This window comes from Vidua macroura, chromosome 29 (assembly GCF_024509145.1).
Source record: "Vidua macroura isolate BioBank_ID:100142 chromosome 29, ASM2450914v1, whole genome shotgun sequence".
In the NCBI taxonomy this organism is placed as follows: domain Eukaryota; kingdom Metazoa; phylum Chordata; class Aves; order Passeriformes; family Viduidae; genus Vidua; species Vidua macroura.
In genome coordinates this window covers 1,508,964-1,533,054 of record NC_071599.1, presented here as the reverse complement: position 1 = coordinate 1,533,054, position 24,091 = coordinate 1,508,964, and the positions used below count along the sequence as shown (strand labels likewise).

At 50.1% G+C, this 24,091-nt stretch overlaps 2 protein-coding genes across 2 annotated transcripts in view; one reads left to right on the top strand and one right to left on the bottom strand.

Annotated features, from left to right (window-relative positions):
* Positions 1–705: 705 nt before the first annotated feature.
* PSMB4 (proteasome 20S subunit beta 4) lies at positions 706–6,463 on the top strand. Its single transcript, XM_054001390.1, has 7 exons — positions 706–923; positions 1,765–1,971; positions 3,011–3,157; positions 3,941–4,022; positions 4,213–4,341; positions 5,978–6,066; positions 6,356–6,463. Exons 1-7 carry the CDS (start codon positions 748–750, stop codon positions 6,366–6,368), a joined length of 843 nt encoding a protein of 280 aa, XP_053857365.1. The 5' UTR covers positions 706–747; the 3' UTR covers positions 6,369–6,463.
* Positions 6,464–7,343: 880 nt separating this feature from the next.
* Positions 7,344–24,091, bottom strand: part of POGZ (pogo transposable element derived with ZNF domain) — a 19,632-nt gene continuing 2,884 nt past the window's right edge. The window contains 17 exon segments of the mRNA XM_054000942.1: positions 7,344–10,517; positions 10,915–10,939; positions 11,237–11,349; positions 11,869–11,928; positions 13,280–13,420; positions 14,045–14,199; positions 15,260–15,394; positions 17,447–17,593; positions 17,812–17,912; positions 18,912–19,066; positions 20,094–20,128; positions 20,130–20,240; positions 20,242–20,406; positions 21,352–21,461; positions 21,728–21,946; positions 22,609–22,788; positions 23,849–23,957. Of these exon segments, the coding sequence (XP_053856917.1) occupies positions 9,014–10,517; positions 10,915–10,939; positions 11,237–11,349; positions 11,869–11,928; positions 13,280–13,420; positions 14,045–14,199; positions 15,260–15,394; positions 17,447–17,593; positions 17,812–17,912; positions 18,912–19,066; positions 20,094–20,128; positions 20,130–20,240; positions 20,242–20,406; positions 21,352–21,461; positions 21,728–21,946; positions 22,609–22,788; positions 23,849–23,957 (3,465 nt within the window). The 3' untranslated portion in view covers positions 7,344–9,013.

Genomic DNA, 24,091 nt, shown 5'->3' with positions numbered 1-24,091 from the left:
GACCCTGTCCGGTGTCACCGGCACCCTGCCCGGCGTCACCAGTACCTCCTCCGGTGTCACCGGCACCTCCTCCGGTGTCACCGGGCCCTGCCCCGTGGGACAAGACCCTGTCCGGTGTCACCAGCGCCCTCTCCGGTGTCACCAGCGCCCTGTCCCGTGCCACCAGCCCCCCCTGTCGTAATATCAGCACCGTACCCGGTGTCCCCACATCCCTGCCCGGTGTCCCCAAGCCCTGCCCGGTGTCCCCAGACCCCTGCCCGGTGTCCCCAAGCCCCCCGCCCAGGGGGCAAGACCCCCTCCCGTGCCACCAGCCCCCTGTCCGGTGTCCCCACATCCCTGGCCGGTGTCCCCAGCCCCTGCCCGGTGCCCCCAGCCCCGTTTCCCGGTGCCCCCAGCCCCGTTTCCCGGTGCCCCCAGCCCCGTTTCCCGGTGTCCCCCCCCCCACTCACCGCCCGCTCCCGCCGCAGCCACCGCAACCTGTTACCTTCGCCCAAGCCCCGCCCCTCGCCGCTGATTGGCCAGCGCCACCTCAAACCCCGCCCGGTGGGCGCGGCTCCGCACAGCAAACCCCGCCCACCACCGCACCGGTGCTGCGTCACGTGGGGGCGCCGCCATCTTGAGGAGGGAACCGCGCTCTTGCCGGCATTTCCGCCACGCTCAAGATGGCGGCGAAGCCACGCCCACTGCCTACGGCGGCGGCGCGCGGCCGCGTTTCCTCGGCGCAGGCGCGATCGCGGCGTGACTAAGATGGAGGTCGGGGCAGCGCCGCCGCCGTTCTGGGCCGGGGGTCCGGCCCCGGGACAAACGTACATCCCCCGGGCCCTGGGGCACACCGGCATCGCCCCCCGCGCCCCGGGACACACCGGCATCGCCCCCCGCGGCCCCGGCACCGGGCCCGCCGCGCTGCCCGCCGGCCGCACCCTGTGAGGGCAGCGGGAGCGCGGGAAGGGCCGTGAGGGCTGCGGGGGATGGGGGGGACTGGGGGGGACTGGGGGGGTCCCTGAGGGAAATGGGGAAATGGGGGGATCTGGGGAGGGAAAGGGGGGGTCCCTGAGGGAAATGGGGGGATCTGGGGAGGGAAAGGGGGATCTGGGGAGGGGAATGGGGATCTGGAGAGGGAAATGGGGGGGTCCCTGAGGGAAATGGGGAAAAGAGATCTGGGGAGGGGAAATGGGGGATCTGGGAGGGTAAAGGGGGGATCTGGGGAGGGGAAAGGGGAATCTGGGGAGGGGAAAGGGGGATCTGGGGTGGGGAAATGGGGATCTGGGAGTGCAAACTGGGAGCAGAACTGGGGGGAACTGGGAGCAGAACTGGTGTGACTGGGATCCGTACTGGTGTGACTGGATCCATACTGGTGTGACCGGGATCCATACTCGTGTGACTGGGATCCATACTGGTGTGACTGGCTCTGGTTTGGCCGTGCCAGGAGCCCGATGGTGACCGGGATCCATACTGGTGTGACCAGGATCCATACTGGTTTGACCGGGATCCACACTGGTTTGACTGGCTCTGGTTTGGCCGTGCCAGGAGCCCGATGGTGACCGGGATCCATACTGGTGTGACCAGGATCCATACTGGTTTGACCGGGATCCACACTGGTTTGACTGGCTCTGGTTTGGCCGTGCCAGGAGCCCGATGGTGACCGGGATCCATACTGGTGTGACCGGGATCCATACTGGTGTGACTGGCTCCATACTGGTGTGACTGGTTCCATACTGGTTTGACTGGTTCCATACTGGTTTGACTGGGATCCCGCCGTGCCAGGAGCCCGATGGTGACCGGCGCCTCGGTGCTGGGGCTGAAGTTCTCCGGGGGCGTGCTGCTGGCCGCCGACACCGTGGGCTCCTACGGATCCCTGGCGCGATTCCGGGGCGTCTCCCGGCTCCTCAAGGTCAACGACTCCACCGTGCTCGGGGCCTCGGGGGACCTGGCGGATTTCCAGCACCTGCGGCAGCTCCTGGAGCAGATGGTGTAAGATTCCCGGGAATCCCCGGCCCAAGTTCCCTCGGGAATCCCGAGATTCCCCCCATCCCGCAATCCCCAGTTGATTCCCGCCCAGCCCGCCACCCCAGAATTCCGGATTGATTCCTGGGGGATTGGGGAATTTCCCGTCCCCAATGGTTTTTGGTGAGTCGATCGCCAGAATTCCTCTGCTCCCATCCCAGAATTCCTGGAGCACCAATCCCCGAACTCCTTGGTATTCCTCTACACCAATCCCTGAATTCCTTGAGCACCAATCCCCGAATTCCTTGGAATTCCTTGAGCACAAATCCTTGAACTCCTTGGAATTCCTTGAGCACCTATTCCTGAATTCCTTGGAATTCCTTGAGCACCAATCCCTGAACTCCTTGGAATTCCTCGAGCACCAATCCTGAAATTCCTTGGAATTCCTTGAGCACAAATCGTTGAACTCCTTGGAATTCCTTGAGCTCCAATCCCCGAATTCCTTGAGCATCAATCCCCGAATTCCTTGGAATTCCTTGAGCACAAATCGTTGAACTCCTTGGAATTCCTTGAGCACCAATCCCAGAACTCCCTGGAATTTCTCGAGCACCGATCACCAAATTCCTTGGAATTCCTTGAGCACCAATCCTTGAACTCCTTGGAATTCCTCGAGCACAAATCCCTGAATTCCTTGGAATTCCTCGAGCACAAATCCCAGAATTCCTTGGAATTCCTTGAGCACCAATCCCAGAATTCCTCGAGCACCGATCACCAAATTCCTTGGAATTCCTGGAGCACCAATCCCCGAATTCCTCGAGCACCAATCCCCGAATTCCTTGGAATTCCTTGAGCACCAATCCCTGAATTCCTCAAGCACCAATCCCTGAATTCCTTGGAATTCCTGGAGCACCAATCCCCGAATTCCTGGAGCACCAATCCCTGAACTCCTTGGCGTTCCTCCCCCGAATTCCGCCGCGTTTCCTTTCGCTCCGCTCCAATCCCCGAATCCCCGACCCGCCGTCCCCGAACCCCTGGTCTCCAAGGCCGGAATTCCGTGGGATTTCAGGATCGACGAGGAGCTGCTGGGGGACGGGCACAGCTACAGCCCGCGGGCGCTGCACTCGTGGCTGACGCGGGTGCTCTACAACCGGCGCTCCAAGATCAACCCCCTCTGGAACACCGTGCTCATCGCCGGCGTCTACGGCGGGGAGAGGTGAGAAATCCCGGGGCTGGCACTTCCGGGGGTTTCCCCTCCTTCCCAGGGAATTCCTGCACCTTTTTCCCCGCCGTGGTTCCTGCTGCTTCGTGGGGAAATCGAGCTTTTCCCTGGGCTGGTTTCTCCTCCCTCCTTCCCAGGGAATTCCTGCTTTTTGCTGGGGTGGTTCCTGCTCTTTTCCAGGGGAATTCCCACCTCCTTCCCAGGGAATTCCTGCTTTTTGCTGGGGTGGTTCCTGCTCTTTTCCAGGGGAATTCCCACCTCCTTCCCAGGGAATTCCTGCTTTTTGCTGGGGTGGTTCCTGCTCTTTTCCAGGGGAATTCCCACCTCCTTCCCAGGGAATTCCTGCTTTTTGCTGGGGTGGTTCCTGCTCTTTTCCAGGGGAATTCCCACCTCCTTCCCAGGGAATTCCTGCTTTTTGCTGGGGTGGTTCCTGCTCTTTTCCAGGGGAATTCCCACCTCCTTCCCAGGGAATTCCTGCTTTTTGCTGGGGTGGTTCCTGCTCTTTTCCAGGGGAATTCCCACCTCCTTCCCAGGGAATTCCTGCTTTTTGCTGGGGTGGTTCCTGCTCTTTTCCAGGGGAATTCCCACCTCCTTCCCAGGGAATTCCTGCTTTTTGCTGGGGTGGTTCCTGCTCTTTTCCAGGGGAATTCCCACCTCCTTCCCAGGGAATTCCTGCTTTTTGCTGGGGTGGTTCCTGCTCTTTTCCAGGGGAATTCCCGCCTCCTTCCCAGGGAACTCCCGGTTCCTGGGGTGATTCCCGCTCTCCCGTTCCTGCAGTTTCCTGGGATACGTGGACATGCTGGGCGTGGCCTACGAGGCGCCGTCGCTGGCCACGGGATTCGGGGCTTACCTGGCCCAGGTGAGCCCGGGCTCGGGTCTGTAGTTCCTCGTCAAGTTATTAATTGATCCTTTTCTTTTTTAGTTCATTATTTTTTAAGTAGGTGATATCCTCTCTTAGCTCATTGTTTTCCTCGTCTTTTCTGAATCGATATTTCGATTTCTGAGCTGATTTTGATTAATGTGTCCCTTCATTCCCAATCCGTGTGCAGCCGCTGCTGCGGGCGGAGCTGGAGCGGGATCGGGATGGGGATCGGCTCCCGACGCGGGAGGAGGCGCGGGAGCTGCTGGAGCGCTGCCTCAGGGTGCTCTACTACAGGGATGCTCGCTCGTTTAACAGGGTTTGTATCCCAAATCCATCCCAAATCCATCCCTAAATCCATCCTCAAATCCATCCCAAATCCATCCTCAAATCCATGCGATCCATCCCAAATCCATGGGATCCATCCCAATCCTGGGAGCTGCTGGAGCGCTGCCTCAGGGTGCTCCACTACAGGGATGCTCGCTCGTTTAACAGGGTTTGTATCCCAAATCCATCCCCAAATCCATGGGATCCATCCCCAAATCCATCCTCAAATCCATCCCAAATCCATCCCAAATCCATCCCCAAATCCATTCCAAATCCATTCCAAATCCGTCCTCAAATCCATCCCCAAATCCATCCCAAATCCATGGGATCCATCCCAAATCCATCCCCAAATCCATCCCTAAATCCATGGGATCCATCCCCAAATCCATCCTCAAATCCATTCCAAATCCATCCTCAAATCCATCCCCAAATCCATCCCAAATCCATGGGATCCATCCCAAATCCATCCCAAATCCATCCCAAATCCATGGGATCCATCCCAATCCTGGGAGCTGCTGGAGCGCTGCCTCAGGGTGCTCCACTACAGGGATGCTCGCTCGTTTAACAGGGTTTGTATCCCAAATCCTGGGAATTTGTCCCAAAATCCATCCCCAAGTCGATGGGGAGCCAGCCCAAACCCATCCCAATCGCAGGGTTTTTCCCATGGAATTCCCATGGGATTGAGGCATTCCGGGGTTTTCCCTGTGGAATTCTGGGTTTTTTTCCTGTGGAATTCCAGCTGGGATTGAGGCATTCTGGGGTTTTTCCTGTGGAATTCCGGTGGAGATTGAGGAATTCCAGGGCTTTCCCTGTGGAATTCTGGGATTTTCCCTGCAGAATTCTGGCGGGGATTGAGGAATTCCAGTGTTTTCCCTGTGGAATTCTGGGGGTTTTCCCATGGAATTCCCATGGGATTGAGGAATTCCGGGGTTTTTCCTGCGGAATTCTGGGGTTTTTCCTGTGGAATTCCGGGGTTTTCCCTGTGGAATTCTGGGGTTTTCCCTGCGGAAGTCTGGCAGGGATTGAGGCATTCTGGGGTTTTCCCTGTGGAATTCTGGGGTTTTTCCCATGGAATTCCCATGGGATTGAGGAATTCCAGGGTTTTTCCTGTGGAATTCCGGTGGGGATTGAGGAATTCCGGGGTTTTTCCTACGGAATTCTGGGGTTTTTCCTGTGGAATTCCGGGGTTTTCCCTGTGGAATTCTGGGGTTTTTCCTGCGGAATTCTGGGGTTTTTCCTGTGGAATTCCGGGGTTTTCCCTGTGGAATTCTGGGGTTTTTCCTGCGGAATTCCGGTGGGGATTGAGGAATTCCGGGGTTTTTCCTGTGGAATTCTGGGGTTTTCCCTGGGGAATTCTGGCGGGGATTGAGGAATTCTGTGGTTTTCCCTGTGGAATTCCAGGGTTTTCCCTGGGGCATTCCGGTGGGGATTGAGGAATTCCGGGGTTTTTCCTGTGGAATTCTGGGGTTTTTCCTGCGGAATTCCGGGGTTTTCCCTGTGGAATTCTGGGGTTTTTCCTGCGGAATTCCGGTGGGGATTGAGGAATTCCGGGGTTTTTCCTGTGGAATTCTGGGGTTTTCCCTGGGGAATTCCGGCGGGGATTGAGGAATTCCGTGGTTTTCCCGCAGTACGAGCTCGCCACGGTGACGGAGAAGGGCGTGGAGCTGGAGGGGCCCCTGACCCTGGAGGCCAACTGGGACATCGCCCACCTGGTCAGGTAATTCCCACCTGGAAAACCGGGATTTGGGAATTCTGGGGACACCCAGGTAATTCCCTCCTGGGATTGAGGCATTCCGGGGTGTTTCCTGTGGAATTGCAGGGCTGGGATTGAGGAATTCCGGGGTTTTCCCTGTGGAATTCCAGGCTGGGATTGAGGATGCAGCGGGATTGGTAATTCCAGAGGAACGTCCAGGTGTTCCGAGTGAGATCCAGATGTTCCCAGGGACATCCAGCTGTTTTCCTGCTCCTCTAACCCCTGTTTTTCCCTTTTTTCCTCATTTTTCCAGAGGTTTCGAGTGATCTCCAGGAGCTGCTCCGGCCTCCCACCTTTCTTTTCCCTCTGGAATGGCAAATCTGGAATTTTTTTGGGAATAAAATCCATCGTTCAAGACCAAGCCGTGTGTTTGTTCTTTGGGAATCCTCAAAAAAAAGAAAAAAAAAAAAAAAAAAGCGGGAATTCTCCCGAAAAAGGCAGATCTCGGGGAGTTCTGGAATTCTGGATGGATGCTGTGGCTCCAAATCCCAATTTTTACCAAAATTGTGGAATTTTTGAGGTGGGAAGGAGCCTGGGAATCCCTGCCCACGGTTTTGGGGCACTCCATGGGATTTTTCCCCAAACCCGGGGGGGATTTCAAGGCCATTCCCAAACCTGGGAATTCCAGGATGGGTTGGGATCTGTTGGTTGAACCCAAAATGGTTCAAATTTGCCCCAAATCCTTTTTCCAGGGAATTCCAGGAATTCTGAGATGGTCCCAAACCCCTTCTGGAAATGAGAAAAAAAAAGGGTAAAAACTGGGTTAAAATCCCAATTTTTGGGGAATTTTTGCTGCTTCAAATTCCGGGGGTTATGGAATATTTCAGTAAATGAAGGAAATTTCAATAAAACCCTGGAATATTTCCATAAAGTTAAGTAAAATCTCAATAAAATATTCGAATCTTTCCATCAAATTTTGAAAATGTCCATGAAATATTGGAATATTTCAATAAAAATAAGGGAATTCAATAAAATGTTGGAATATTTCACCAAAACCTTGGGATGTCTCAGTAACCAAGGCCACAAAAATCCAATTAAAATGGAATTTTTCCCCTGCCCAGTGCCAAAATTCCTCCAGCAGCGTTTTCCCAACTTTTCCTTAAAAAAAAAAACCCAGGAATTTTCCACAGAAAAAACCAATTCTGACCCTGAAGAATTAATTAAATCCAGGATTTTCCCACCCAAATCCCACAGGAATGAAGGCATTTTTTTCCACAATAAAAACACAGTTTATTTATAAATTCATTTCCCTGCTTTTATTCCACGTTTTTCACTCCTGTACAATTCCAAGCTGATCCATAATTTTTTTTTTTTTCTTTTTAAATTTTATTTATTTTGAATTCTTTTAAAATTTTTTTCCCCGTTTTCCTTCGGGAAAAAAAAACCCAAAAAAAAAAAAACCCACCTTCACAAATCTTATGGAAAAACAGGTGCTGGGTGCCTCTGGAATTTGGGAATTCCGAGAATTTTTAAAATTAAAAAAAAAAACAAAACCAAATACATTTTCCCAAAAAACATGCAAATTCCAGTAAAAAATCGGAGCTGGCAGTGAAAAATCAACCCAAAATCTTTATTTTTCAATGGATTTTTTTTAGGTTTTTCGTCACAGTTTTAGTCCCAAATCCCGGATTTTCCGATCCTAAGCAAGGCGGGGTTTTCCAGGATGGTTCTTTTCTTCATAAAGTCGATCATGAATGATCCAAAAAGGGGAAATCCAAGGAAAAGTTGGGGTTTTCTGCCCCTCCAGTGGGAATTTTTTGGGGGAGAAATTGGGAAAATCGAGGTCGGGGGCAGGAAAAGCAGCGCCAATCCCAAAAATTGCTGGCGTGGAATGGTGGCTTCACAATTGCCAAGCCAAATTCCCTCAAAACTCCCTAAAATTCCACCAAAATTCCATCAAAATTCCTGATTTCCATTAAAAAAAAAACCCCAAAATAACAGAATCTTCGCAACCAATCCAAAGGAATTTTCCTTTAATTTGGGTTAAATTCCAAAAAAAAAAAAAAAAAAAAAAATCAAGGAAAAAAGAAAGAAAAATTCCCCAAAATTTTTTGGGGAGTTAAATCCGGGGATTTTTTGTCTTCTTGGGAAAAAAAAAAAAAAAAAACTGGGCACAAACGACGTCAAATTCCCACTGCTAAAAACCAGGAATTATTGTACAAGTGAGGTAAAGAAAATTCCCAAAAAATATCCACCCACGAGAGAGAATTCCAAGGAAATACCAACACAGTGAATCCAAGGGTTTGTTTTTTTTTTTTTTCCAGTTTTTTTTTTTTTAAAGATTTAAAAAAAACAGAAAAAAAAAAAGCCACGAAAATCCTCCCAAAAAATCGGCGGAAACGGCAAATCCGGAAAAAAACCCCAGAAATCCGCTGGGAACTGGGATCTCATCTGTTTGTTCCAAAAACTGGGAATGTCCTTCGTTTTGGGACAAAACATTTGGGAATATTCTTTGATTTTGGGGCCAAAAATTGGGAATATCCTTGGGTTTTTTTTGGAGCTAAAAAAATGGGAATATCCTTTCATTTCTGGGATAATTTCTATTCTTTTTAATAATTGGCTCTCTAAAGACAGGGAACATCCTTTAATTTTTGGGGCCAAAACCAGGGAATTTCCTTTAATTTTGGCGGGCAAAATTAATCTTTGGGGCGGAAAATTGGGAATAGCCTTCAATTTCTGGGACGTGTTTGGATCTCTGAAAAACAGGGAATATCCTTCAAGTTTTGGGGGCCAGAAATTGCTGGAACATCCTTCCATTTCTGTGGCCAAAAATTTGGAACATCCTTCAATTTTCGGGCCCAAAACCAGGGAAGAGCCCTTCCATTCCCCACGCTCCTTGGCCTCTCCCAACTCAGGAATTTCCGGGATGAATCCGTCCAATTTTTTCTCTTCTTTTCTTTTCTGGGAATTCTCAAATTTCCATCAGCTCCAAATCCGCCTCCTCGAAACCGTAGAACGACTCGGCCTCGCTCTCCCCCTCGAAGAGCCGGTGCAGGATTTCGGGATCAGCCTCGGGGTCGTCGTTCTCCGGGAATTCCGGGGACGACTCCCTGGTTTTGGCGATTTTCAGCCTCTCCTCCATGGCGGCGATCAGCTCCTCCTGCTCGTCGCCGTTGCGCCGCGGCGATCCCGAGTCTCCGGCCGGCCCCGGCAGGACGCTGGCCACCAGGAAAGATTTCCGGATCAATTCCGGGCAATTCCCGAGGATTTCCAAAGCTTCTCCCAGCCACCCCAGCAGCAGCTGGAGCAGCGCGGAGGAGTCGGAACCCGCCAGATCTTTCGCCCGTTCTTTCCATTTTTTATGGAGGAAACTTTTCAGGGATCTCTTGACGCACACGTCCAGGGGCTGGATCCGGGAGCTGCATCCGGCGGGGATGACGGCCGGCAGCGCTCCGGCCGCGCTGAGCACGGCCAGCACCTCCTCGGACAGGTGCGTCCGGTGGCAATCCAGCACCAGCATGCCTTTGGGAGCGCCGCCGCCTCGGCATTCCGTGTGTTTCCTCCACACTCTGGCCGCCCACAATTCCATGATCTCGTCGTCGTCGCAGCCGTTCTCCTTGGATTCCAGCAGGATGGATTTGGGGACGACGGCCGGGCAGGGCAGGTGACCTCTGGAGATGAGCAGAGCGGGGAGGACGCTGCCGTCGGCCAGCACGGTCAGCACCAGCTCGCACCAGGGCTCGCCGTTGCCCACGGTCTGCAGCGCGCTCTCCTTCCGCTCCTCGCTGCCCAGCACCTCGGCGTCCAGGAAGAGCGAGATCTCATCCACGGCGGCGATCATGGCCGGGGGCAGCTCCTGCGTGTGGATCTGGCGCTGCACGAACTCGATGAAGGCCCCGGCGTTCCCCTGGATCTCCTTGGGGAGCGGGTGGGCGACGCCGCGGCGCGTGTGGGTGCTGAGGTGGTGCCGCAGCATGAACCTCACGGCCCACTCGTAGGAGATCTGGAACCCTCCCTCCAGAGACCGCCCGATCTTGGTGGCCTTCTGGAAAAGCGTCTCCTCGTTGACGGGCAGCTGCTGCTCGCGCTGGGTCAGGACCCACTCGGCCAGTTTCTCCTCGGCCTCCAGGCTGAGGTATTTGCCCTCGGGCAGCTCGGGGCGGTCGTCGTGGAAGGCCTGGAAGCGCCGGAGCCAGCGGCGGATGCGGCGCGGAGGGTTCCGGAAATGCTGGGCCGCCTGCTCCGTGCTGGAGCAGAGCGCGAACAGGACCATGCGCAGCTTCTTGACGGAAAGCTGCTCCTTTTTGGTGGGCTCGGGGTCTTTTTGGGCGGGTTCCGGCGGGTTCGGGGTGGGGTTTGCGTCGGGGGGAGGGGGGGTTGGGGGTTTTTGGGGGTTTTGGGGTGGGGTTTGGGGTTTTGGAGGGGGAGGAGGGGAGGGGGTTTGGCAGGGGGGTTGTGGCGTGTCCTGGGTGTGCCTGGAAAAAAGGGGGAATTGGGAAAAGTGAAATTTTTGGGGATTGGGAGGAAAGGGGAGTGGGGGGGGAAAAAAGGGAGGAAAGGAGAAAAAAAAAAGGGGGGAAGAAGGGGAAAATGAGGGGAGGAAAAAGGGGGGGAAGGGGGGAAAAAAATGGGGAAAGGGAGGGAAAAAGGGGGAGGAAAAGGGAGAGAAGGAAGAGGGGAAAAAGGAGGGAAAAAAGGGGAAAAATATGGGGAACAAAAAGGGAATAAAAGGGGAGAACAGGGAGGGAAAGGGAGGGGAAAAAGGAAAACAAGGGGAGAAAAAAAGGAGGGAAAAGTGGGGGGGAAATGAGGGAAAAATTCCCAATCCCATGGACAGGGAGGGATGAGAAAAAACAGGAATTTTTGGCTTACCTGGAATGTGATATCCAAGAAGGCCCTGGAATAAAACAGAATATTTCAGGTTTTTATTCTGATTCATTTGAGGGGGTTTAGGTCTTTACTTCTATTTAATTTTATTTCAGAGGAGTTTGGGATTTGTGGGAATTCCTGGAAAAGCTGGAATCAAACCAAGCTCCCTCAGGAATGAATTCTGAATTTCCATCCCGTTAAAAAAAAAAAAAGGCAAAATTAATTCGGTTTATTCCCAACCCGAGCTCCAGAATATGAACATTTCTTGGATTTTGGCGGGAGTTCTTGGTTTTCCCCGTTTTCCAGGTTTTTTCCCCGGTTTTACCTTGGACAATGATGTTGCTGGACTCGTGGGAGGGGTTGAACACCAAATGCTTGGCCATGGAGTCGCCCTCGGAGGTGACGAAGAGGCAGGAGGAGCACGAGAGCCTCACCCCACTGGGAAATGGGGGAAAAAAAAGAGATGGAAAAGGGGGAAATGGGGGAGAAAAAGAGGGAAAAAAATGAGGGACAAAGGGGAAAGAACAATGGGAAAAGGGGGGAAAGAAGGAAAAAAGTGGGAGGGGGGGAAAAGGGGGGAAAAAAGAGGGGGAAAGGGGAGGAAAAAAGGGAAAAGAGGGGAAAGGAAAAGGGAGGAAAAGGGAAGGAAGAAAAAGAAATAAACTTTAATTTCAGATCTAAAAATGTGCCCCACCCCTCATTAAGAACTAAATTATTGCTAACTACATCATTATTATCAATTACTTATTGTTAATAATGAAATTGATAGTAATTAAATTATTGATAAGAATTAAATATTAAATAATTATTAATAATTAAGATGTAAAATTGCCCCCCTCTGGAGTGCAATAGGAATGGGACCCATAAATCCCAAAATCCCTGGATTTTTCCCCCAGAATGAAAAAAGTCAGGAATTCCCAAGGGCTGGAATTGGGATTTTGGGAATTTTTTCCATACCTGGCCGTGTAGTTCTTGAACAAAGCCAAATATTTGGGGCTTTTCCGGGGAACGTGGTTGCTGGAGAGGGAAAAAGATGGAGAAGTCAGGGATAATCTGGAGAAACGGCTGTAAAATCAAAAACACTCCCCAAATAATAAAAAATCCCCTATAAAACCCTATTAAATTCCCTAAAAATCAGATAAAACACACAATGAATCCATATAAAATAGCCCATAAAATTCATATAAATACCCTAAAAAATTCATATAAAATTCCCTAGAAGATTATATAGGCACATATCCTATAAAATACCCTATAAATCCATTGAAAATAGCCTATATAATCCATACAAATTCCCCTATAATATCCACACAAAATCTCATCTAAAACCCTACAATATTCCCAAGGAAACTCCGTAAAATCCCCTATAAAATAATACAAAATCCTCCATAAATCCATATAAAATATCCTAAAAAAAAACACCCACAAAAAAACATAAAAATCACCTATAAACCCATAAAATTCCCTATAAAACTGGAAAAATGCTGATGAGCCCAGAATTGTTCCCAAATCCCAGATTTTTCCATCCTTGACCATGTGGTTGGCGTAGGCGCGGGAGCAGCAGGAATTTCCCATTTTTCCCCAAATTCTCCCCATTTCCCCCCAAATTCTCCCCATTTTCCTCCCATTTTTTCTCTATTTTTTTCCCAAATCCCGCTGGTTTTGCCCCAAATCCCGTACTTGACCATGTGGTTGGCGTAGGCGCGGGAGCAGCAGGAATTTCCCATTTTCCCCCAACTTCTCCCCGTTTTCCCCCAACTTCTCCCCATTTCCCCCCAACTTCTCCCCATTTTCCCCCCATTTTTTCTCTATTTTTTTCCCAAATCCCGCTGTTTTTGCCCCAAATCCCGTACTTGATGATCATGTGGTTGGCGTAGGCGCAGGAGCAGCAGGAATTTCCCATTTTCCCCCGTTTTTTCTCTATTTTTTCCCAAATCCCGCTGTTTTTGCCCCAAATCCCGTACTTGATCATGTGGTTGGCATAGGCGCAGGAGCAGCAGGAATTTCCCATTTTCCCCCATTTTTTCTCTATTTTTTCCCAAATCCCGCTGTTTTTGCCCCAAATCCCGTACTTGATCATGTGGTTGGCGCAGGAGCAGCAGGAATTTCCCATTTTTCCTCACCTTCTCCCCATTTTCCCCCAAATTCTCCCCATTTTCCCCCAACTTCTCCCCATGTTTTCTCTATTTTTTCCCAAATCCCGCTGTTTTTGCCCCAGATCCCCTACTTGATCATGTGGTTGGCGTAGGCGCAGGAGCAGCAGGAATTTCCCATTTTCCCCCAACTTCTCCCCATTTTCCCCCAACTTCTCCCCATGTTTTCTCTATTTTTTCCCCAAATCCCGCTGTTTTTGCCCCAAATCCCCTACTTGATCATGTGGTTGGCGTAGGCGCGGGAGCAGCAGGTGCTGTAGCGGCACAAGGAGCAGTGCACGTAGGTGGGGAAGTGGTTGGGGAAGTCGGGGATCTCGAAGCTGCACTCCAGGCACGTCTGCCGGCCCAGGCCGCTCCTGGGGCAAAAAAAAAGGCAAAATCCCTCAAAACCGGGACTTTGGGAGAGCTTCTGTGGGATGGGGGAGGTGGGGGGGAAAGGGGACGGCAGGGTTTGGGATGGGGTTTGGCTACAAATGAATTATTATTTAAAATTAATCTATATTAATATTAAATTACCAATACCGTCGAGAAATTCCAGGACGGAATTCCAGCTTTAATTCCCATTTTTTTCCCAGCTCCACCTTTCCAAACCAACCTCAGAATTCCCATTGTTTTCCCCCGGAATGACACGATTTTCTCCCAAAGTTTCCCAAATTTTTCCCAGAAAAATCACTGATGTTTTCTGGCTAGTCCTCTTGGGGACGCTTCAGTGGCTGGGAAACCCCAAAATTCCCCAAATTCCCGTATTTTCCCTGTTTTCCCCTCGACTTTCCCCAGAATTCATATTTTTTCCAGGAAAATCACTAATTTTTTTTTTTTTTTTTTTTTTGCTGGCTCACTTGAGGATCCCATGGTGGCCGGGGAATCCCAAAATTCCCGGGTTTTCCCCAGAATTGCTGGGTTTTTTTCCCCAAATTTTCCCCCAAATTCCCGTTTTTTTTTCCCCCAAGCTGGGTTTTTTTTCCCTGAAAAGCGCTGACGTTTTTTTGCCGGCTCTGCGGGGGGCGTTGCGGTGGCACAGGAACAGGGGCTGGGGGTCGGAGGAGGATCCCAGGGGAGCCGGGTCCGGGCCCATCCCGTGGGAAGGTTCCAGCGGCAGCGAGCGGGGCTGGCCCCGGGACGCGCGGATCGTCACCTGGGGGAGCACAAAAATTGGGGGGAAAGTTTTGGATCCGTCTGGGGTTTGGATGAATTCCATGAAACACCCCATTAGTTCTATGAAAAAAAAAAAAAACCAAAACAATTAATTCCAGGAAATATCCAATTCATTCCAGGAAATACCCCATGAATCCCAATAAATTCCCAATGAATCCAGCTAAATTCCCAATTAAACCCACCAAATTCAATGAATCCCATTAAATTCCCAAGGAATCCCAATAAATTCCCAATGAATCCCATTAAATTCCCAAGGAATCCCAATAAATTCCCAATGAATCCAGTTAAATTCCCAATTAGACCCACCAAATTCAATGAATCCCATTAAATTCCCAAGGAATCCCAATAAATTCCCAATGAATCCAGTTAAATTCCCAATTAGACCCACCAAATTCAATGAATCCCATTAAATTCCCAAGGAACCCCAATAAATTCCCAAGGAACCCCATTGAATTCCCAAGGAACCCAAATAAATTCCCAAGGAACCCCAATAAATTCCCAAGGAATCCCATTAAATTCCCAAGGAACCCCAATAAATTCCCAAGGAATCCCATTAAATTCCCAAGGAACCCCAATAAATTCCCAAGGAATCCCATTAAATTCCCAAGGAATCCCATTAAATTCCCAAGGAACCCCAATAAATTCCCAAGGAACCCCAATAAATTCCCAAGGAATCCCACCACACACCGAACTCCACTAAAAACCCACTCAATCCCATAAACACCCCCCAAAATAAAAATCCCCCTCTTAATCCCACCCCCTTTCCCCATCCCCGCCATCCCCAGCCAACAAAAGCCATGGGAATTTTTCTGGGAATTTTTCCGGGAAATTTTCTGGGAATTTTTCTGGGAATTTTTCCGGAAATTTCTCCGGGAATTTTTCTGGGAATTTTTCCGGGAATTTCTCCGGGAATTTTTCTGGGAATTTCTCTGGGAATTTTTCCGGGAATTTTTCTGGGAATTTCTCCAGGAATTTTTCCGGGAATTTTTCCGGGAATTTCTCCGGGAATTTCTCTGGGAATTTCTCCGGGAATTGCCTGCCTTGGTGCCGGGTTTGAGCCCCTCGAGCTGCTTGGGCTTGCGGAAGGTTTTGTGGTGCTGCAGCTTGTGCTCGATCTTGTCCTTGGCAAACAGGAACTGCAGGCGGCACTTGTTGCAGTGGTACACGCTCTTCTTCTGGAAAATAGTCGTTAGCGTTAATTAATTACTAATTGTTTCATTAGCTATTAACTGATTGTTAGTTATTATATAGATATCAATTGGTTATTGAGTACTGAATGGGTATTAGAACTGAAAACTGCACTGGCTGCAGTGGTACACGCTCTTCTTCTGGAAAATAGTCGTTAGTGTTAATTAATTACTAATTGTTTCATTAGGTATTAACTGATTGTTAGTTATTAAATAGATATCAATTGTTTATTGAGTATTGAATGGGTATTAGAACTGCAGGAGGCACTTGTTGCAGTGGTACACGCTCTTCTTCTGGAAAATAGTCGTTAGCGTTAATTAATTACTAATTGTTTCATTAGGTATTAACTGATTGTTAGTTATTAAATAGATATCAATTGTTTATTGAGTATTGAATGGGTATTAGAACTGCAGGAGGCACTTGTTGCAGTGGTACACGCTCTTCTTCTGGAAAATATTCGTTAGCATTAATTAATTACTAATTGTTTCATTAGGTATTAATTGATTGTTAGTTATTAAATAGATATCAATTGGTTATTGAGTACTGAATGGGTATTAGGACTGAAAACTGCACTGGCTGCAGAGGTACACGCTCTTCTTCTGGAAAATATTCGTTAGCATTAATTAATTACTAATTGTTTCATTAGGTATTAATTGATTGTTAGTTATTAAATAGATATCAATTGGTTATTGAGTACTGAATGGGTATTAGAACTGAAAACTGCACTGGCTGCAGTGGTACACGCTCTTTTTCAGGGAAAAAGCAGTAATTAGTATTAATTATTAGTTAGTTATTAATTATTTAATAGTTATTAAGTAGCTATCAATTGTTTATTGAGTATTGAATGGGTATTAGAACTGCAGGCAGCACTTGTTGCAGTGGTACACGCTCTTCTGGAAAATAGTCATTAGCATTAATTACTAAATGTTTCATTAGATATTAATTGGTTGTTAGTTATTATATAGGTATCAATTGTTTATTGAGTATTGAATGGGTATTAGGACTGAAAACTGCACTGGCTGCAGTGGTACACGCTCTTCTTCTGGGAAAAAGCAGTAATTAGTATTAATTATTAGTTATTAATTAGTTATTAATTATTTAATAGTTATTAAGTAGCTATCAATTGTTTATTGAGTATTGAATGGGTAGTAGAACTGCAGGCAGCACTTGTTGCAGTGGTACACGCTCTTCTTCTGGAAAATATTAATTAGTCGATAATTATTAAGTAGGTATTAATTATTAGTTATTAAGTAGATATTAGTTGTTAAGTAGGTAAATTTTCCAAGGAATCCCCTGGAATTGGGGCTCACCTGGTGCCTCATGAAGTGGGCGCTGCCGTTCTTGAACGCCTCGAGCCAATTCCCAAATCCCATTTTTTCCCCATTCCCAATTCCCAAACTCAGTCAATGAATTCCCACTCGTTCAGCATCCCCAACATCCCATTTTTCCCAGGGAATTCCCATTTTTCCCGGGAATTGTGGCTCACCTGGTGCCTCATGAAGTGGGCGCTGCCGTTCTTGAACGCCTCGAGCCAATTCCCAAATCCCATTTTTTCCCCATTCCCAATTCCCAAACTCAGTCAATGAATTCCCACTCGTTCAGCATCCCCAACATCCCATTTTTCCCAGGGAATTCCCGTTTTTTCCCGGGAATTGTGGCTCACCTGGTGCCTTATGAAGTGCTGCTGGAAGGCGTTGCTGTTCTTGAACGCCTCGAGGCAATTCCCAAATCCCATTTTTTTTCCCATTCCCGATTCCCACCCAAACTCACTCAATGAATTCCCACTCGTTCAGCATCCCAGACATCCCATTTTTCCCAGAGAATTCCCGTTTTTTCCCAGGAATTCTGGCTCACCTGGTGCCTCATGAAGTGCTGCTAGAAGGCGTTGCTGCTCTTGAACGCCTCGAGGCAATTCCCAAATCCCATTTTTTCCCCATTCCCAATTCCCAAACTCACTCAATCAATTCCCACTCGTTCAGCATCCCCAACATCCCGTTTTTCCCAGGGAATTCCCGTTTTTCCCGGGAATTGTGGCTCACCTGGTGCCTCATGAAGTGCTGCTGGAAGGCGTTGCCGTTCTTGAACACCTTGAGGCAGTAGGGGCACAGGAGGTGCCGCGTGTCCTCGTGGATCAGCCGGAAGTGGCTGTCCACCTCGGAATACAGCGACGAGCGGTACTGGCACACCTGGAAAATCCCCCAAAACCCGGGATTTGGGGTGGGAAAACCCAGGGAGTTGGGGCGTTTGAACAGGATGTGGGAAAAACAGGGGAAAAAAAAAATCCTGCGGTTTGGGGCGTTTCGGCAGCAGGCGCAGGAAAATCCCAATTAACAGGGAAAAATACCTGGCACACAGAGGGATTTTTGGGGTCTGGAACTGGGAATTCCAGGTGGGAATTCCATACCTGGCAGACGTAGGGCATCTCCCCGGGTTTGTGGGTGTCCTTCATGTGCTGCAGGAAGAGCGGCTCGCTCTCGAACGCCCACTCGCAGATCTTGCACTTGGCTGCCCCAAAAAACAGGGAAAAACGGGCAAAAGTTGGGAAAAATGTGGGAGTTGGGAGGTGTGGGGGAAGGGAGAAGGGGGGGAAAAGAGGGAAAAGGAGAGGGAAAAGCAGGAATAGGGGGAAAAAGGGAAAAGGGGGGAAAGGGAAAAGGAGGGAAGGGGGAAAAGGGAAAAAAAAGGGAAAAGGAGAAAAAGAGGGGAAAAGAGGGAAGAGGGAAAAGCAGGAAAAGGGGAAAAAGGGAAAAGGGGGAAGGGGGAAAAGGAGGGAAGGGGGAAAAGGGGAAAAAGAGGGGAAAAGAGGGAAAAGGAGAGGGAAAAGCAGGAATAGGGGGAAAAAGGGAAAAGGGGGGAAAGGGAAAAGGAGGGAAGGGGGAAAAGGGAAAAAAGAGGGAAAAGGAGAAAAAGAGGGGGAAAAAAGAAGGAAGAGGATAAAGGGAGAAGGTGGAACTGGGGCTGGAGAAGGGAAACTTGGCTGGGATTTGGGGTGGATGGATTTTGTGGTGACCTTGAGCAAGGGGCGAGGGGAGGAGTGACAACTTTCCTTCCATAAATTCCCACTAAATCCAGGAGGAAAATCCCAACTTAGGGATAAAAAATTCCCGGAAAAGCACGGCCTAGTGGACTTTCAGGACCTGTGCACGTTCTCCAGGTGGAATTGGGGCTGGAGAAGTGAAACTCGGCTGGAATTTCGGGTGGATTTTGTGGTGACCTCAAACAAGGGGCGACAATTTTCCCTGCCCAAAACCCCAGTGAACTGAAGAGGAAATTCCCAGGTGAATCCCAAAGAAAAGCAGGAAAAGCACTGACTGCTGGACTCGTAGGGGCTGTGCACGTTCTCCAGGTGGAATTGGGGCTGGAGAAGCGAAACTCGGCTGGAATTTCGGGTGGATTTTGTGGTGACCTCAAACAAGGGGCGACAATTTTCCCTGCCCAAAACCCCAGTGAACTGAAGAGGAAATTCCCAGGTGAATGCCAAAGAAAAGCAGGAAAAGCACTGACTGCTGGACTCGTAGGGGCTGTGCACGTTCTCCAGGTGGCACTGCAGCTGGAAGGGGGTGCTGAAGTGGCGGTAGCAGTGCTGGCAGATGGTGTGCACGTCCACCTCGCCGTTCTGCTGGTCCAGCTCCACGTGGTGCTTCATGTGGTTCATGAACCTGTGCACGGGGTGGAATTCCCAGAGATTCCCATTCCTCATCCTGGGAAAATGCACTCTGGGCACCGTTCCCAGCTCGGGTTTGGGCAATTCATGGGTTATTCCTGGGTAATTCCTGGATAATTCCTCACTGGGGGTTGTTCTTAAAGTGCTTGGTGCAGTGGGGGCAGCGGCGCCCACGTCCCACTGCCCGTCATTCCCACAATCCCAGCCCATTCCCAGATAATTCCCACAATCCCACGTTATTCCCAGACAATTAATGGGTAATTAATTAAGGGATAACAGCTCACCGGATGTCGTTTCTGAGGCGCTTGGTGCAGTGTGGGCAGCAGTGTTCCCATCCCACTGCCCGTCACTCCCACACCATTCCCATCCCATTTTTTGGTTATTCCCAGATAATTAAGGGATAATTAAGGGCTGACAGCTCACTGGATGTTGTTTTTAAAGTGCTTGGTGCAGTGTGGGCAGCGGCGCCCCCATCCCACTGCCCATCATTCCCACAATCCCAGCCCATTCCCAGAAAACTCCCACAATCCCAAAATATTCCCGGGTTATTCCCAGATAATTAACAGGTAATTAATTAACAGATAACAGCTCACCGGATGTCGTTCCTGAGGCCCTCAGTGCAGTGTGGGCAGCAGTGCCCCCATCCCACTGCCCGTCACTCCCACACCAGTCCCATCCCATCTTTTGGTTATTCCCAGACAATTAATGGGTAATTAATTAAGGGATAACAGCTCACCGGATGTTGTTCCTGAGGTGCTTGGTGCAGTGTGGGCAGCAGTGCCCCCATCCCACTGCCCATCACTCCCACACCATTCCCATCCCATTTTTTGGTTATTCCCAGATAATTAACGGGTAATTAATTAATGAATAACAGCTCACCGGATGTCGTTCCTGAGGCCCTTGGTGCAGTGTGGGCAGCGGTGCCCCCGTCCCACTGCCCATCACTCCCACACCATTCCCATCCCATCTTTTGGTTATTCCCAGACAATTAACGGGTAATTAATTAAGGGATAGCAGCTCACCGGATGTTGTTCTTGAGGCGCTTGGTGCAGTGGGGGGCAGCGGAAGGACGTGGGCACCCTGGGGCAGGGTGGCACGGCCGCGCCCTTGCCCCCGTCCCGCCCGTAGTAGAACTCATCCACCAGCATGATCAGCTTGGCCTGGGCGGGGGTCAGCCCCGCCCTCACCTGGCTCAGGTGCGGCCTTGGGCGGGGTCGGGGGCGGGGCCGGGGCCGCGCCCTGGGCGGGGGAGGGGGCCTTGGCCGAGGGCGGGGCGGGCTCGGAGTCCAGGGATTTGCGTTTCTTCAGGAATTCCACCAGCTCCGGGCAGCAGTACTGCGGAAACGGGGGTAATTAACGGGCTGCTCGTTAATTGGGGCTGGGGTAATTAAGGAGAGACAGTGAGCTGGGGCTGGGATTAACCCCTGCTCGTTAAACTGGGGCTGGGATAATGAATTTGGAGACACTGAACTGGGTCTAGAATTAATCCCCACTTGTTAAGACAGTCTAGAACCAATCCCCCCTCATTAAACTGGATCTAGAATTAATTACCACTCATTAAACTTGGTCTAGAATTAATCCCCCCTCATTGAACTGGATCTAGAATGAATCCCCTCTCATTAAACTGGATCTAGAATTAATCCCCCTCATTAAACTGGATCTAGAATGAATCCCCACTCATTAAACTGGATCTAGAATGAATCCCCACTCATTAAACTGGATCTAGAATTAATCCCCACTCATTAAACTGGATCTAGAAGGAATCCCCCCTCGTTAAGGTGGGTCTAGAATGAATCCCAGAACATTAAACTGGGTCTAGAATGAATCCCAGAACATTAAACTGGGTCTAGAATGAATCCCAGAACATTAAACTGGGTCTAGAAGGAATCCCCACTCGTTAAGGTGGGTCTGGAATGAATCCCAGAACATTAAACTGGGTCTAGAAGGAATCCCCACTCATTAAACTGGGTCTAGAATGAATCCCCACTCATTAAACTGGGTCTGGAATGAATCCCAGAACATTAAACTGGGTCTAGAAGGAATCCCAGAACATTAAACTGGGTCTGGAATGAATCCCAGAACATTAAACCGGGTCTAGAAGGAATCCCAGAACATTAAACTGGGTCTGGAATGAATCCCAGAACATTAAACTGGGTCTAGAAGGAATCCCAGAACATTAAACTGGGTCTGGAATGAATCCCAGAACATTAAACTGGGTCTAGAAGGATTCCCCACTCGTTAGGCCGGCCTAGAGCTCCCCAGTCCGGGGTGAGCACTTACACACATGTGGCCCCGCAGCGCCTCGGTGACGCGGAACTGCGAGTCGCACTTGGGACAGACCTTGCGGCCCCCGTCCTGGAAATCCAGGCTGGGAATGGGAGAGGAGCTGCCTGCAGCGGGACAAACACGGATCAGCTCCCACTCCCACAATTCCCACTTCTCCCCTTCCCCACACACTCGTTAATCCCGCAAAAAAACCCAAATTCCCAACTTTTCACAGCCTTTGTCCCACAGAGCCTCCCAAAATTCCCCATTTTTCTCTTTTCTGCCCTTTATCCCAAAAATCATCTTAAACCAACTCTTGCCTCCCAAGAACCCGGAACGCCCCTTAAATCCAAGTTCTGCCTCCCAGCGCCACGGAATTCCCGGGATTCACCTTTCCGGGGCGCGGCCGAGGCCGAGGCCTCGCTGGCGGTGCCGCGCTGGCCAGCGCCGGGGCTGCTGTTGGCCACGGCCAGCGCGGCGGGGCCGTGGGCCAGCGAGGGCACCGTGCCCATCGTGTTCACCAGCTTGGCCACCTCGGGGCCACCGGCACTGCCGCCGCCATCGCCGGGCACGCCCGGGCGCTTCACCGTCACGAAGCTGGCGATGCTCACTGCGGAGGGGAGAGGATTCCATGGAATTCCCAACGGGAATTGGGGTGGGAATTCAGCCACCTCCTCCAGTTCCCTCCTGGAGACTTTACCAAAAATGGTTTGGACAAAAATTCCAGTGAAATCCCAGCCTGGAATTCAACCCCTGCCACTTGTCCTGGATCTTCTACCTTGAGTCTCCCCCAGGGATGGTTTGGACAAAATTCCAATGAAATCCCAGCCTGGAATTCAACTCCCCCCCACTTGTCCTGGATCTTCTACCTTGAGTCTCCCCCAGGGATGGTTTGGGCAAAAATTCCAGTGAAATCCCAGCCTGGAATTAAACTCCCCCCACTTATCCTGGATCTTCTACCTTGAGTCTCCCCCAGGGATGGTTTGGACAAAATTCCAATGAAATCCCAGCCTGGAATTCAACTCCTGCCACCTGTCCTAGATCTTCTACCTTGAGTCTCCCCCAGGGATGGTTTGGACAAAAATTCCAATGAAATCCCAAACTTTGAACCACCTTTTTTACCCAAACTGCCCCAGATTCTCCTCATCTGTGAATGAACTCTGACCCCAAAGTGAACTCGGGGCCAACTCCAGTTGCTGCCCCCTGGCAGGTTCATTTTTCCATGAGAATTCCTGCGGGAATTTGGCCAGGATGGGGAAGGTGGTGACTCACTCTGCTGGGGAGCCTGGGCCTGGGGCACGGTGCTGCGCAGGGTCAGCGTGGCCGGGATGACCGTGGCGAAGGCGTTGGTGGCCGGCCGGCCGGGCCCGGCGCTGCCCGGCCGCACCTGCGCCACCGGCGAGAACACCTGGGGAACGCCAACTGCTGGTTTAACAAACTGGGTACCTGGGGCTTAAAGACAAACAGAGAGCCGTGATCCGACCCCAATCCCCAAAAAATCCAGGAGAAATCTGGGATTTACAGCTTTAATCCAGGGGCAAGTAATCCCAGGTTATGAAACTGTATCTGGAATTAGTCAATCCCAGCTGCTGGTTTAACAAACTGGGTACCTGGGGCTTAAAGACAGAGAGCCGTGATCCGACCCCAATTCCCAAAAAAATCCAGCAGAAATCTGGGATTTACAGCTTTAATCCAGGTGTAAGTAACCCCGAGTTATGAAACTGTATCTGGAATTAGTCAATCCCAACTGCTGGTTTAACAAACTGGGTACCTGGGGTTTAAAGACAAACAGAGAGCCGTGATCCGACCCAAATCCCCAAAAAAATCCAGCAGAATCTTGGGATTTACAGCTTTAATCCAGGTGTAAGTAATCCCAAATTATGAAACTGTATCTGGAATTAGTCAATCCCAGCTGCTGGTTTAACAAACTGGGTACCTGGGGCTTAAAGGCAAACAGAGAGCCGTGATCCGACCCCAATCCCCAAAAAATTCAGGAGAAATTTGGGATTTACAGCTTTAATCCAGGGGCAAGTAATCCCAAATTATGAAACTGTATCTGGAATTAGTCAATCCCAGCTGCTGGTTTAACAAACTGGGTACCTGGGGCTTAAAGACAGAGAGCTGTGATCCGACCCCAATCCCAGGAAATATGGGATTTACAGCTTTAATTGGGATTTACAGCTTTATTTGGGATTTACAGCTTTTCTTTTTATTAATTATGATGATTATTATTAATGATGATCACCTGGCACAAGGGTGATCCAGCCCACCCAGCCCATGGGGTTCTGCACTGGCCACTTGTCATCATCATTATTAATGATGATTAATGATATAATTATAATTAAAATAATTATTAATATTAATATGCAATAATAATAACATTACCTGGCACAAGGGGGAGGGGCTCATGGGGCTCTGCACTGGCCACACCTCACCACCACCACCATTATTAGCATTATTCCCATTACTAGCTATTGCTGAGTGATCATTATTTGGTTAATGAATTAATTACCTGGCACGAGGGTGATGGGCCGGACGGTCTGGCCCTGCTGGACGTTGAGCACGATGCCCACCTGGTTCATGGGGCTCTGCACGGGCCGGACGTTCTGCACCGGGAACCCCTGGAAGCCAAGGGCTGCATCAGCCCCAAAACCACCCCAAAGCAACACAAAACCACCCCAAACCGACCCAAAACCACCCCGAACTGACCCAGAACCACCCCAAAGTGACCCAAAACAACCCCAAACCAACACAA

Bases quoted from the DNA above. Each gene is read 5' to 3' on its own strand.
- PSMB4 (XM_054001390.1), top strand. From the start codon at position 748: ATGGAGGTCGGGGCAGCGCCGCCGCCGTTCTGGGCCGGGGGTCCGGCC. The intron at 924-1,764 runs GTGAGGGCAGCG...CCGCCGTGCCAG, and splicing joins CTGCCCGCCGGCCGCACCCT to GAGCCCGATGGTGACCGGCG. The intron at 4,023-4,212 runs GTGAGCCCGGGC...ATCCGTGTGCAG, and splicing joins TCGGGGCTTACCTGGCCCAG to CCGCTGCTGCGGGCGGAGCT.